We start from the raw sequence: 15,454 nt of genomic DNA, 5'->3' as shown, positions 1-15,454 counted from the left end.
GGATGATGGATGGATGGATGGATGATGGATGATGGATGATGGATGGATGATGGATGATGGATGGATGATGGATGGATGGATGGATGGATGATGGATGGATGATGGATGGATGGATGATGGATGGATGGATGATGGATGGATGATGGATGGATAATGGATGGATGATGGATGGATGGATGGATGGATGATGGATGGATGGATGGATGGATGATGGATGGATGGTGTAAATGTCTCTCTTGAGCTCATTCAACAGCATCTCTATGGGATCCAGGTCTGGTCTGACTAACCACTAACCACTAACCAGTCTGGATGGATTTTGTTCTCCTGAAGTGAATCTGGACCTACAGTTCCTCCATGTTCCGGTTACTGTTCTGCTGCAACACCAACGTCTTCCAAGCTCTGCTGAGCAGCAGCTTCCTGTGACCCAGACACCCCCCTGTCCAATGGCGGTCTCACCAACATCTACAGTACATTTACTCCCGTATATGAATACATTTACATCACGTGATTGAGGCACAGCTCAAGACTGAATACTGCCTCATTCACCATGGTCCCTGCTAAATGCACACATATTTATAATCCCCTGAGCAGTTGGTGCTCAGCCAGTAATACCTGTAAGTGCCTAATCCATGGAAGGGTTAACCAGACTAAATTAGCACTGTCAGCAAGTTTGTAGTCTTCTGATGTCAGTTTATCTGCCCCAAATGTGAAATATATTGTCATTTCTACTCAGACTGTTCTCAGTGATGCTGTGGAGCATTAATGATGTATTTATTGTTGGTGTACTGCGACAGAAAGATCATTAGTGATGGTTTAACTAATCACTGTTAATCATATTAGTAACCATGCTGTGGCAAAGCGGATGAAGATGCGATTATTCTGGTCATCCACGCTTTTTAGATAACTGCAGACGGCAAATATACAGAAGTTAATACCAGCACATGAAAATAAACGTCTGACGGGCTCTAACAAACAAGTGTTTAGACAACGCTGAGCTCGGCTTCGTCCTCGGACTCCTTCCAGACCCAACGGCAACTCCTCTCTGGCTTTGGCTTCATCTGGACCGTTCAAACATTGGTGCTCGATAAAAACTTGCTCACTTTCTACATCACAACACCGAGTTTGATCCTATTTTATGTGTTCTCCCACCATAAATAATACCGAAGTTCAAAACTCTACTGTTTTCGACGCTGTCTTGATCATCTGAAATCAGTTATTTTCAGGACAGGGATGATGTTTTTATAACAATATGGCAGGTTTGATATGCGTTAAGATCAATTATAAAGTTTGGATTAATCAGAACTGTTCAGCCACTGTTTGTTTGCAAAGTCTCTGCAGCGTAAAGTGGTGACAAGGTAACGGTGGTGTGCAGTCTGGAAAAGAACCAACCATCCAAGAGACAAGGCACCATCTTTTCATCTACGTGTTCTTTTGATACATTTTTTGCACAAGTGCAGTTTAAATGACCTTGGTTTGACATGGGGACCTTATCCACACTATCTCTTAAGTTCGAATCACATCTAGGAGTCTTGTCAGAGGTTTAGGATAGCATTTTATTTTTTATCATAGATCGACCGGGTGCTGACTTTAATGGCCATTCTTGGAAATGTCCCATTCTAATGGTGCTTTTCCACTAGCACCTAATCGGCTCTACCTCTACTCGTCTCAGCTCGCCTAGACTCAATTCTGCCAAGTTTCTTTTCCATAACAACTCAGCACCTGGAGCAGAAGTAGGAGGTTGGAGTGAAGCTGCTGAGACGTATTTGATTGTGTGATCTGAACGAAGAAGACAACAACACTAAAGATGTAGAACCTGGAGGAGATGATACATGTGCTGCTGGGTTTGTGGCTTGTGTTCGATATCAAGTTAGAAAATGAGAGAGAGGAGCTTCAAGCGGCAAGGGTTTTTTTTTTCAATTGGGAGCCGTGAGCAGCTATGAAGTGACAGAGCTCCTGGTGCATCTTGTCGTTCCTTATCGCCTGTCTACATCCCTTTTTAATTCTCTCCTCAGCCACCAGGTTTATGAACATCTGCACCTCAGAGTTGGATCACCAAACAAACTTTTGTGCCTCCATTGCCTGTTGAATAAAATGAACAAGAAGCCGTCAGAGTCTCTTTCTCTGATTTCCACCTCCTGACTCAGACGTCTGACTCCAACCCCCCGACCAATCGGTGGTCTGTAGTGTGATGACGTCAGATACAGCCAGTGGTGGACAGTAACTGAGTAAATTTACTTGAGTACTGTACTTAAGTACATATCCAGAGGATTTGTACTTTACTTGAGTATTAGATTTCTTTGGTACTTATTACTCTTACTTGAATACATTTCCAAGACAAATATTTTTACTTTTACTCGAGTAAATTTCTAGGAAGGCTGAAAAGTACTCGTTACTTTCAGGTCTGCTCTTTTTTCTTCTTCCCTAAAATCCTATTGGACACAAGCTGTTTTTGTCAAAGGAGGACACCTATCACAGTGCACGCTCTCCACTGGGATGTACGTAAAGCGGAAATACGTCAAGCCTCCTCAAAACGATACCGCCAAAGTAGCCTGCGTTTGTCAAGACAGAGCCGCAACAATGGCTACAACATTGAGTTATTGAAAGCAGAGATGTAGTTTTTTGTAAAGCAGTGGTCTTTGAGGGGGATCCAGACTTAGTTGGATGGTGCAGGTTCATTTGGTTTCAGTTCATGATTGTTAATAAACTCTGCATCATCTGCTGTCCTCTTATGATCCCATTCATTTGATTTGTTTTTGGTGTTTCTGCAGGTTTTATATAACATTGTGGTTCTAAAAGCAGCACATCAGTGCAGCTGGTTTCAAAGAGTTAATTATCAGAAACAAGAGTTAAAAGATCCTTAAATTAATTTAGAAAAAATATAGTAATTTACTGATGTGGAAAATAAGAAATTTACTCTTACTCTTACTTTTACTTAAAGTAAATTTAAAAGCATTTACTTTTGGATACTTAAGTACCTTTAAAAGCAAGTACTTTTCTACTCTTACTCGAGTAATATTTTGACTGAGCTACTTTTACTTGTAACGGAGTAAATTTTGACCAGTAGTATTTGTACTCTTACTCAAGTACTGGGGTCGAGTACTCTGTCCACCTCTGGATACAGCCGACTCAGCAGCTTAGAACCTCGGCAGAGTAATTACAGAAAAAGTATCTACTCGTCACGTTAGAACCCTAGTGGGAAAGAACCAAATCGAGGGGAGGCGAGTCGAACCATAACACAAAAGTTACTTTGTTAAACTTATATTTGAATATTTTCTACACCTCAATGTTCACATTTTTCCTCTTCTCGGTCTCCAGAAACAAATGTCCTTCCCAGCCAAGATGCGTGCCGTGTCGTGCAGCGTCTTCCTCCTCCTCCTCTGCCTCCTCGCCCTCACCGGTGCCAAGCGCCAGCCTGCACAAGACAAACGTGGCAAATCCCATCAGCCTGCGCCGTCTCCCCAGCCAGCCAAGCGGCCCCGGAGCCGCTCGGTTCTCAGTTCGGGGGAGCTGACCACCAAGGACGGCCACCGCTGCACTTGGCAAACCTCTGGCGAGGGTCTGGTGACCCTGCTGGTGAACTGCAGCAGCGGAACTGAAGGAGATCAGGAGAGGTGAGACCAAACTAGAGCATGCATTTTCCCCTAAAAACTGGTTCAAATGATCAAATGGGGATGGAGAGCTGGCTAGCATCTCTTCCACCTTCAGACATCGTATGAAAGTCAAGCAGAGAACTACTGCTGCCTGCCGGAAGTTTATCTTAGGGTGCTTTCTGACCTGTGGCTCGTTTGTTTTGTTCCGATTCAGGGGCTAAATCGATACAGTCGTTTCATTTTCTGTTTGTGTTCACAAGGCAACCGTCTGTAGTGGTTCAATGCTGTTAACAAATTCCATGAGAACCAACTGTTCTCTCATTGGTCAGAAATGAACGCGGAAGTAGTTTCCTCTTCCGTACCGCGGGAAAAACAACAACTATGGAGCATCGTAAGCGAGTGTGGCTAGTTTGTTTCTGTGGTTCGGTTGTTGTGTGGATTCTGTTCTCACTCCAAACGAACCGCTCCAGGTCTGGAATGGAAGCGAGCCGAGACCACCTCTCCTAGGAGATCTCGGCTCACTTGTTTTGTCCCGCATCCAAGCACGATTGCTGTGTTCACATATACCAAACCAACCGATCTTTTTGTGATCAAATGTTTTTATTTACTTTTCATGACTTTCTTATTATCAACGATGGCATCCACAATGATGTTAAATAAGCATTAACACATTCTCAGCCCCTTCCAAACCCACCCCTTGGACCTAAGCATTCGATGAAAAAAAATGTATAATAAAGAAAAACGGAAAAACAGATACTACAAAGATAATAGAACAAAGGACAAGATAAAACAAAGAGAAAAAAAATAATATCAAACACTGGACAAGGATAGCTGCAATAAGGTAGTCTATGTCAATTTTAAATACATCTTTCAAGTTTGGCTTTAATTTGATCTGCTGCCATATACCAAAATAAAATATTTTGTTGTTTTGCATTATGGATTGGGGCTGTAGATATGTCCAGTTAAATAATTTCAAGAAAAGTCAAATACCAATGGGAGATGTTAAGCGTGTGTGGTGGTTTCCATCTTATGCAATTATTCTTTTTTGCTGCTGTTAGGCCAGCAAGCAAAATTCTTGTTGATAAGTTATTTAAAATAAGTGTTTGAGGGTTTACTGGAATATTTTGTACTGTTATCGAGGATAATGCAGTTGCAACCTGTTGCCAAACGAACCGATCTTTAGGGGGAAACGCTCCCTGTTTTGGAACAACTGCTCCAAACGGGACAGGTCTGAAAGCACCCTAAAACCGTTGTGTTCCTGTTCTTGTTTCCCGAGCAGATACTGGTGTCGTTACGCTGGGAAACCAGACCTCTGCCAGGCCTACGGGGTGAAGTCCAGCCAGTACTGGAAGCAGCTGGTGGGAAAGCTGAAGAAAAGGGGGAAGGCCTGCGGAGAGAAATTCCTAAAGGCCAAAACCTGTAAGAAGGCACCTCCCGAGGCCCACATGAAGCTAGCCCAGCAGAGCGGAGGGGAGGAGAAGAAGGGAGGCAAAGAGGGAGGGAAGAAGAAAGGAGTAGCCGCTGAGAAGAGTGCAGATGGAGAGAAGGTACAGAAGAAAAAGAGTAAGAAGGAGGAGGAAGAGGAGAAGAAGAGGATGGAGGACAAGACTGGGTTTGAGGAGGAGAGATTAATGAACGACATGGAGCCGGTGCAGGCTTATTGCAGCGAGGGGTGGCACTCCGTCTGCTCCTTCTTTGTCAAGTTTTTTGATGGTTGACGCGGCGTTTCCTTCTTTGTTCATAGTGGCGTAAAAACACAATCTGAAAGCAATCAAGGAAAAAGTTTTTGTAATCTCTTTAGAAGTAGCTCATTTGTAAGATCCTGTAGAAGAAGAACAATCCTGTACCATTTATGAAAGCCAGTTTATCTGGAATTTGGAAAAAAAAACTTTTTTTAACTATCAAGTTCTTTTGATAAATTAGGTTTACAGTTTGCATCAAATTTGCAACATTGTGGGACAATATATAAAGTTGCTGCATGCAGCAACACCACCGCAGACCACAAATATGGACATAAATATTGACATGACGAGAAAGCTTATGCGTGTTAGACGCAGCAAAGTGCTCCTCTTCAATTCAATTAAATCATATTCAAAATACTTCATTAATCCCTGAAGGGAATTGATTTTCCAGTACAACTCGAGTGTAAAACATGCCGGGAATTCCCGCTACTGTGCAGTATTTCCAGTGGCTCTTGGTCAACGCGGGAGATCCTGTCAGACGCCCCCATGTGGCCACAAGTGGTAGTTCTGCATAGCATGGCCATCTGAATTGATCTATCGGTAAGCCCCGCCCCCTCAAGGGCAGATGAGCCAATGGCTGTTGAGTATCAGTTCCACAGGGAACAGAACTCCCTGTTCAGATCCACAGAAAAACGGTGGAAGATCGTGAACTCTCATCTGTTTTATGGGGTTTATGTAAAAAAAAGTCATGCCTTTCCTAATTAAAATAATGAAATGTAAATTAATTGAATTTCACTCTGGGGTGCATGAACAGTGCTGGATGTTGTAATCAGTAGTCAGGACGACAGTAAGACGAAGTTTCTGCACAAACTCCTCTCCAACTGAATCCTATTACCAAACATATATTTTTAGATTTTCTACATATCCCTTCATGACATGTTTAAATCCCATTTGAATGCTCCTCAATGAAAGGTGGTCCTTTTGCATCCAAAAGTGTGTCTTAAACATCTTGGGAGAAAGTTTTCACCCAGTCACCATTATAAACTATTGGGGTTAGCAACAGTAACTAAGGGGGGCGGGGCTTACCGATAGGTCAGTTGTACAAAACTTTGAGATAATGAAAGCTATAATTCAGCATAAATTGTCCCTCACATTTATTTCACACTATTTACATGTGCAGACGTGACCTGACGGTGGAGAAATTCTAAATTCTGCAGGAAAATCAATCAGTCTGATCATGATTTGATCTCACATTTTGTAAATTAACTTTGTTTAGCTTTGGGATATGTTTTTGTTGTTGTACTTGTGTTGTCTAGAAAAATTCAGTCTGACTTAGATCTATGATTTTTGGTGTGCCCTGATCGATTAATGACATGTTCTGATGATGATGATGATGATGATGATGATGATGATGATGATGATGATAACTTTGATCACTTAGATTAATTAATGATTTCAGACTAAAACATTCTCTAGACTTTACATCGCCTCGTGTAAAAACAGTTTGTTAAAGGTTGTCATTGTTCCTATTTGCACTGTTGCAGCATTTGGTAATGTCTTTAAGGAAATGTTAACAATACTTTGAACTCTACAATAAAGTCTTTCAAACACAAGCGCTTCCACAAAGTTCCCTTATTCAGCTGCTGCAACATGACCTTACATCAGAGATAACACTGTTTGCTCTGATTTTAATGATTTTATTTTATCATCAGACATCAGCATGAATCGAGGGGTGGAGTTGAGGGGTGGAATCCGCTGCAAGTCTGAAATGAGAGAAACATAGGAAATCCCACAACGGGCACACAAGCTTTTGGAATCTGGAAGAGAGAAAACAAACAGACATGAGAACAGGCAGAGACACAAACAGCAACCATTTCAGGTCCCTGAGACTGAATCAAAACTAGGCTACTGTGATTATCTGTCCCCCAAAACTGCAGAGTGAGTATGTAGGTGAGTGAGCAGGTGTGTAAGTCTGTGTAACTGTGTGTGTGCAAAATGAAAACAAGGTTTTACCTGAACTGTAACTATAGTGGAGGAGGGAGGGTGGTGCAACCCCACCACCCGAGAGACCAAAAGTCGACAAGGAAGAAAGCCAAACCCAGGCCACCCACAGCCCCACGGAGGGCCAGAAGAGGGCGGGAGGAAACCCCTCGCCAGCCAGCCCTATGACCATGGGAGGAGGCAGCCAGGAAACCCTCGATGATGGACCAGGACCCAGCCGAGCACCAGCCACCCGGCATGGTCCGATCATTAAAAGTTCCCCACTTTTAAACTAAAATTGCCAAAATCGGACTGTAATGACGAAGAGCTGCTTGCAGCAGATTTTCCTGAGTTTTCGGTCACTTGTGAGGAAGAATTTGAAGCCATTTCGAGGCCATGTTGCCACATCAAGGACTGTGAATAAGGACTGTTTTGGCCATGAACGGCTATGAAGCGTTGACCTTTAGCCTTTTCTATCTAAAAAGTTGTTGTCGGGCCACTCCGACCTGTCCTCCCACCTTCACAATGATGTTTTTATTTTTTTTTATCCCCGATTTCTTCCCATTTTATCACCCAGTGCTCCTACCTAAGTGACAGTCCTGGGCATTGCCATCCTCTACCAACCCCGGGAGGTCCCTGCACTGAGCTCAGGTCTCCTCCTTAACCTGAAGAGTGAGCAGGCCGCATCTTTTCACCAGACAGGGTGGGGTTTCTCCGGCCGGATGTAGCGCGTGGAAGGATCACGTTATTCCGGCCAGATCCTCCCCACCCCATCTGCCCCCCGGTTGGCCAGAGGGGGCATGTATAGCCCGGGACTGTGTGCATGTTTTTGTGAGGGAAGGTCCCATTGCTACCCAAGGGAACACGGGGAGAACATACAAACTCCACACAGAAAGGCCCTTTCACCAACCCCACCCAGGGTGTGGGTGCTGAAGTCATGGAACTAACACGCACTTCAGCGCCCACAGCGTCCCCGGCGGGAATCGAAGTTCGATTCCCGCCGGGGACGCTGATGGGTTTGATTATCGAACCCATCTTGCTGTGAGACGGCTACACTACCTGCTGCGCCACCATGCCCCCTCTTCACGATGATGTTAATGAAACCAGCAGCAGCTGCAGGGTTTCGTTCAGATCGTTGTCCCTGGTGTCCCTGGTGTTTGTCCATCTCGGACGGAGGGATAGGGTTCTGGTCCAAAATGTGGCAGAGCTCTGGCACCCTCTGCTGGTAAACCTTCAGACAGACACTTCTTCTCATCCAGAGATTTGAAGAGGGAGATGTGACAACGTTGAGCTCGTCCCCAACGTCACGGAGCTCGGCTCTGAAGGTCCAAACATGAAGTCGCTGTCGCATTCTAGTTTAGTTTTTCCTCGCTGGACATAAAAAACTTGGATACGTCACGGTGCCTTCAGACGCTTCGTTTGGCTCCAACTCGGCGTAGTTTCCTCAGATAACAGGAGGATTAAAACGATTATGAAAGCTCATGATCCAGACATGACCAGTTCATATTTAATTAGTTTATGTTTTAGATTATATCAGCTTGGATCACCTCCTCCATGATACAGTAAAAGCAAACAGATTCTTGATGTGGTAATTAAGTCATGAAATCCTGGTATCAGTCATTATTGATTTAGTCCCGTCATCAGGACTGCTGCTTTTCTGCAGTTTTGTGTACTTTATGGAACTATTTTATCATTTATCAAATTATTCTTCATTTATAAAACTTTATAAAAATAAAAATGAAAGACAGAAACACTTTAAGGTCTACCATGTGAGTTTGCTCCGTTGAATCCAGTTTCCATTCAAAGAATACGTTTACAGGTTTATAACCCCCAGGAGCAATTTCTTTTACAGCTAGCAGTAAAATCCATGATCACAACAGTAAATATCAGAGACGGGACCAGACAAGCACAGAAACTATAAATTATGATAAAAACTATAACAGCTGCAGGAGGAAAGGACGTCTTTTATCTGCAGCTGGAGGAGGAGACGCAGCGTCTCCAGAGAGTCGATCGGTCGGGACAACGAGTCCTCCGAGTGTTTAAGGTCACCCTTACCTCAACCTTACCAGATAGAACCAGGGCTTCAAACACGGGTCCTGCTTTTCTTCACGGGCTGATTAAATCAAACCGGCAGACAAATGAAACTAAATGAATCTTCAATAGAATGCTTGAAGTAAAAATACAGATTCTGATGTACTTTAATGTGCCGATATCAACCTGAGGCTCAAAGAACAGCTTATTAACACCGAATGTGCCGAGGTTTTGACAGTGATGGACAGTGTTAGGAAAATTATATAGTATGCTGTACTGTAAAACAGTACATCTTAATAACAGAAGTAAGTTGAAATAACTTAAACTTTGGAAAAAGTTGTTGTCACTCATTGCCATCAGTTAAGATAACTCAAAAATGAATTAAATAAATGTTTGAAGCTGGTATAAGATGTCTGTGTTTGTATTGTGTTAAAGCAACTTAAAGTAGAGTTATTTAAGTTATGACAACCAAAATGGTTTAAGGCAATCGGTTTCCTAAAATGAATTGAGGAGCTAGAAGTTGTGACCACTACAATGTGATCATTTAATTTAGAGGAATAAAACTGAGTAACTTGAACTTAAGTGCTAACATTTATGTAAAGAAGATTCAATTAAGTTAGGCTACGTTCACACTGCAGCTCCCAAGTGACCCAAATCCGATTTTTTGCTCATATGTGACTCAGATCCGATTTGTTTATGACAGTGTGAACAGCACAAGTCACATGGAATCTGATCTTTTCAAATCAGATTCAGGTCGCTTCCATATGTGGTTCTAAATCGGATACAGGTCTGATGTTTTGCAATGCGACCTCAGTGTGAACAGGCAGGTCGGAATTAATGCGACTTTGACGTCACACGCAGAGCCCCGAGCCGTGGGGGAGACACGGGAGAGGGCGGGTGTCCCTCCGGGCCGCCTCCGCCATTTCCTCCTCCCCTCCCGCGCTCACTTCTTTATACGACCTCAGATCAGACGAGACAACCCGCTGAATTTAAGCATATTACTAAATAAAGAAGCTAAGGATTCAAATCAGCGAAGCGGTCGTGGTCGCATAACCTGCCCGTTTTACAACGAGCTGGGCCGTGTGTTAGGTGATAAACCCAGCTGAACGCCGGAGAGCAGAGCTGACACTCCGGGGAGCGGAGCTAGAGCCCTGCTATAGCGGGACTGTTTTCTTCATCCCGCTCCCGTTGCATTTCTGACCATTACCGCCCGCACCCACAACGTGTGTGTTCCACTCCCGCCCGCGCCCGCAGTGTTTATATCTGCTCCCGCAAAACTCTGAGAATTCATGCCCGCATAATGATAGAGATGCAAGAGAAACGTCCTTGACAAATCTATCTGATTTAATGTTAACATGATAATTGTGGAGCTTGATGGATAATTGGCAGTTCACAGGCACCTGTTGGATGCAAACCCATCATTGTCATCATCACACGCCTCTACGCATGCGGGTCAGTTCAGGGCCGCGATGCGTTCACACTCGAGTCGGATATAGGACACATTTTAAAAGATAATGTGAACAGCAACACAAAAAAATCGTAATTGGGACAAAAGCTTGAGGCCGGATTGAGGCAGGATTTATGAAAAAAATTCGTAAACGTTTTAAGTTTTCTAGTAATAATGTCAGATGAAGCGTTCCAAACCAAAAACAATGATCCCTCTAGTGTATCTCTCTATTGTCTTGAACAGGCTGTGTGCTGCAAAATGTGCTGCAATTCCGGGCCGGAATTTCCCGCGCTGGGCTGCGGATGTGACGTCACATGACGCTGCATGCACATTCTCCCCGTTCTCCCGTGCCGGCTTCACTGTTGGCTGCAGTACCCCCGACGGCCGTCGTGGTGAAGGGTGGCGGTAGAGAGTCTCATTTCTTAAAAGGAGCCTCATGCTCCTTTAATAAACTTAAATGGTTTTAGGCAATCAGTTTCCTCAAACAGTTTGAGTTCAACTAACTTATCAGGTTTTACAGTGTATTGCTATGTTATCATTTATCTACACACACACACACACACACACACACACACACACACACACACACACACACACACACACACACACACACACACACACACACACACACCTACAGGATCATACGATCACACGTCTATCGCTTCCTTCTGAGAACTGTCAAGTAAGCATTGTGTACAATTTATCTTTCTTATATGCAAATGAACTTGTGTCACTAAAAGGAAGGTGCAGGCAGAGGCTCATTGGAGTTAGAGTGGAACTGCACTGAGCATGTCTCAGTGTTCTTAATTCTAACTTTTTCTATTTCGATAGGAAAACATCTAACAGACAGCTTCAACTTTCTGGCCATCAACAACAGTTGTTTATAAGGCCATTCTGGTCCTGCTTCCAGCTTTTTTGGGGAGGAATCTCTCTCAAAAAAGCACTGGGAGGCAGAATCTTCGAACGCAGGACTTACAGTATCTTTATTGACCGTACCAAGGGTCCCACTGGACCAGGTAGCAGGTCTTTCAGCTCTGCTGCCCCCTCTGCTTGGAATGAGTCAAAATTGAATAATCTGGTGTCACTTGATGCTTTTAAGGTTCTTCTGAAAGACTTGGAAGCAAATACAACTGGCTGTAGATGCCTTGACTGCTGATTTTGTTTGTGATCTGTATTTCTGATTTGTTTTTAACTATTTTGTTATTGATTATTTGTGCAACTTTTTGCTGCTGCCTGTCTTGGCCAGGACTCTCTTGTCAGATTTTAGAGAGTCGAATGTCCAGTAATATCCAGTAACCTGTCAGTACTCGTGCAGCAGCACGAGTACTGACAGGAATCAGCAGGAGAGACCACGTCTCTCCAGTGTTAGCGTCGCTCCATTGGTTACCTGTAAAATTCAGAATCCAATTTAAAATTTTATTACTTGTGTATAAAGCCCAAAACGGCTTAGCTCTGCATTATTTGCAAGACCTGATAGTGCCTTATGTTCCTGTCAGAGCTCTCCGTTCTCAGAGTGCAGGTTTACTCGTAGTTCCTAGAGTATCCAAATGTAGATTTGGAGGGCGGGCGTTCTGCTATCAGGCACCATTACTATGGAACCAACTTCCAATCTGGGTTAAGGAGGCTGACACCACCTCCACCTTTAAAACTAAACTTAAAACATTTCTGTTTAGTAAAGCCTATAGTTAGTGTTTAGTAAACCTCTAGCTGGTGTTGGTAAATCTCTAGGTAGTGTAAACTTTAGTGTGTCAGAGTCGCTCCTGTAGTTTCTTGTGCTGGCTCCCCCTTCCCCTCCCTTTTCTCTCTTTTGTCCATGTTGCAGCATCCTTTGCCGGACACCGGAACCTGCAGCGTGGGAGTGAGAGGGGCAGGGTAACGGCCCGGGCAGGCGGGGGAGAGGTTTGTCCCTCAAGACTCCTCTCCCTGGCCCTGCCCCTTCTCAAACTTTCCCCGACCCTGCACCCCAACCTGGGGCTTGCTGATTGGGCCGGAGCTTCGGGAGCTGCGTGCTGGCCTGCGGTCCCCACCCCTGGTCATCCCGTTGCTGCTTCCACCTGCCTGCTGTGCTGTTACCGTCCCTGACCCCCAGCCTGGCCTTCGGCAGGAGGGTCCCCCCTTATGAGCCTGGTCCTGCTCAAGGTTTCTTCCCTCCTAAAGGGGAGTTTTTCTTGCCACTGTTTGGCTTAAGGTCTTTCTCCCACTAGGGGAGTTTTTACCTGCCATTGTTTATGTAATAACTGCTCGGGGGGTCAAGTTCTGGGTATGGGTCTCTGGAAAGCGTCTAGAGACAACTTTTGTTGTATTAGACGCTATATAAATAAAATTGAATTGAATTGAATTGAATTGTAAAAGAGATTTTTAATCTCAACGAGACTTTTTTTCCTGGTTAAATAAAGGTTATAATAATAATAAAACAGCGAGGGACGTGACAGCAGAAGGATGACTGATGTTTATAAAGAGGAAACCGGGTCAGGCCGGGACGGCGCTCATCAGCGAGCGTGTGGAAGTGATGCCCTGCATGCTGGCTCTGGCAAGCATTCGTGTATAAACCGAATATAAGTGGTGCTGAAACCCCACCTGGGGGGATCCACGGGATGATGAAAGGTTTGGTAAAACGCCGTCCCTGAAGAGATCTGTGACCCGTGACCCGCATAGGGTTGCCAACACCCTGAAACACCCAGGGCCAGCCAACCCGATTGCCTTCACCTTTCCTGGCGTGGATAATTTTTTTTGCCCATTTTTTTGTGAATGAAACGATTTTTTAACTTTTTGACATTGAACCTGAATTGAATTAGATGCATATTTTTGAATGCCATGGAAAACAAATTATTATCCAGCAATTCACTTTAATACAAAATAACAAAATTAACAGAATAAAATAAGCATTTTTCTTAAACAGAAACCTGTCCTGCTTAACTTAAAATTGTATAAATTAATATAAAACAATAGAAAGAAAGCAGAACATCCATGCTGTGATAGTGCACATAGTGCAATAACAAAAGTGCAAACATAAAGTCTGTAGAAAAACTTGTAAACATATTTGTGCCTCAAAGGCCATGACTGTAGCTACAGTTGTAGTAAAACAGAACAAAATAACTTATGAACTCAACAGCTCAATGCCATTTTCCATTGGCATTTTATGACTATTTTCTGACTCTCACAGTAATACGGGACAAAGTGCGTCCCTTTTCAGCTCCATACGGGACGAACTTTAGTTTATAAATACGGGACGATTCCGTTTTTCAAGGGAAGGTTGGCAACCTTAGACCCGCCTGACCCTGAAGAAGTTGCTATACGTAATGGAAGGGGGGGTGGAGTGTGAACTAAACATTCACCCTGCTGGAAGAAAAAGGAAGATACTTAAAAATGTACTCGAAGGAACTATTTATGATTTTTTTAATAGCTATAGGAAAGCATCCGTGCACCCATCCATCTCCTTATCTGAGCCCATGTGGACACCAGCCTGAGGAGAGGTCCAGCCCCCTCCTCCTTCTTCTTCAGCAGTTTTGACCACCAGAGGGCACTGCTGGATCACAACAGTTAAAGAGAACAAAAACCAAACACTGTAATTACAACAGTTTGAAAAAAAGGAGTGAGGATTTGAATGAAATCTAGTCGTAAAGGCCCTGCGGTGGATGTGTGTCCACCTCTCAGCTGTGGACAGCCGGCATGGCTCCAGCCCCACGGGATCCTCAATAAAAACAAGCAGGTACAGGTATTGATTAGCAGGGGAAAAGAAGAGGAATCTCTTTCGTCATGAGACGATATTTTGCATATTTTCCTCTTTTAAAACCACAAAACTGAACCTCTGTTTATCATCAACTGACTTTAGGCAAGGCAAGTGTATTTGTATAGCACAATTCAACACAAGGTAATTCAAAGGGCTTTACATCAACGTTAAAAGCAGGAAGACACAATTAAACAGTAAATAACAAATAAAATGAAATAAAATAATAAGAAAAGAGGTAAAATAATAAAAAGCACAAGTTGTTAAATATGTTTGCATGTTCTCCCCGTGCTTGCGTGGGTTCTCTCCGGTTACTCCGGTTTCCTCCCACAGTCCAAAAACATGCATGCTAGGTTAATTGGTGATTCTAAATTGCCCATAGGTGTGAGTGTGAGTGTGAGTGTGAGTGTGTCTGTTTGTTTGTCAGTATATGTGGCCCTGTGATGGACTGGTGACCTGTCCAGGGTGTAACCCCTGCCTCTCACCTGAAAATAGCTTGTATAGACTCCAGCAGACCCCCGTGACCCTGCAAGGATAAAGCAGGTATAGATAATGGATGTTGTTAAACAGTAAGGGCAGTAGAGTACAGCAGGTACATCTCATTCTTACAATGGCAAGAATTACGTTTCTATACGGTCAAAACGTACAAAGACCGGGTCAAATACAGTATTACAAAAGTAATCTGTAACAATTCATGCAGTGAATTAAACCAATTTGACAATTCTATGCCACAATGCCTGTTTCCAGGTCTTATTTCACACAGTTTTTCAAAAAATCATAAGTATTTAATTTAAGAAAATGCTTAAATAACAAATAAAATGAAATAAAATGATAAGAAAAGAGGTAAAATAATAAAAAGCACAAGTTGTTAAAAATAAGGGCAGCAGAGTACAGCAGGTAAGTATTTAATTTAGAAGTACGCTTGAGTAAACAGTAATGTTTTTAACCCTGATTTAAAGGATCTACAGTTGGAGCAGACCTCAGGTCTACAGGAAGT

The 15,454-nt window shown here is 43.4% G+C and overlaps 1 protein-coding gene across 1 annotated transcript in view; it reads left to right on the top strand.

Moving 5' to 3' along the window:
* The window catches only part of LOC133463421 (fibroblast growth factor-binding protein 2-like), a 15,969-nt gene extending 9,084 nt beyond the window's left edge, over positions 1–6,885 (top strand). The window contains exons 2-3 of the mRNA XM_061744959.1: positions 3,316–3,611; positions 4,870–6,885. Coding sequence (XP_061600943.1) covers positions 3,316–3,611; positions 4,870–5,308 — 735 coding nt within the window. The 3' untranslated portion in view covers positions 5,309–6,885. The remainder of the gene's footprint in view (positions 1–3,315; positions 3,612–4,869) is intronic.
* Positions 6,886–15,454: the final 8,569 nt, after the last annotated feature.

This window comes from Cololabis saira, chromosome 17, assembly GCF_033807715.1.
Source record: "Cololabis saira isolate AMF1-May2022 chromosome 17, fColSai1.1, whole genome shotgun sequence".
Taxonomy (NCBI): Eukaryota; Metazoa; Chordata; class Actinopteri; order Beloniformes; family Belonidae; genus Cololabis; species Cololabis saira.
Note: the sequence above shows the minus strand (reverse complement) of the source record. Positions and strands in the feature narration are given on the sequence as shown.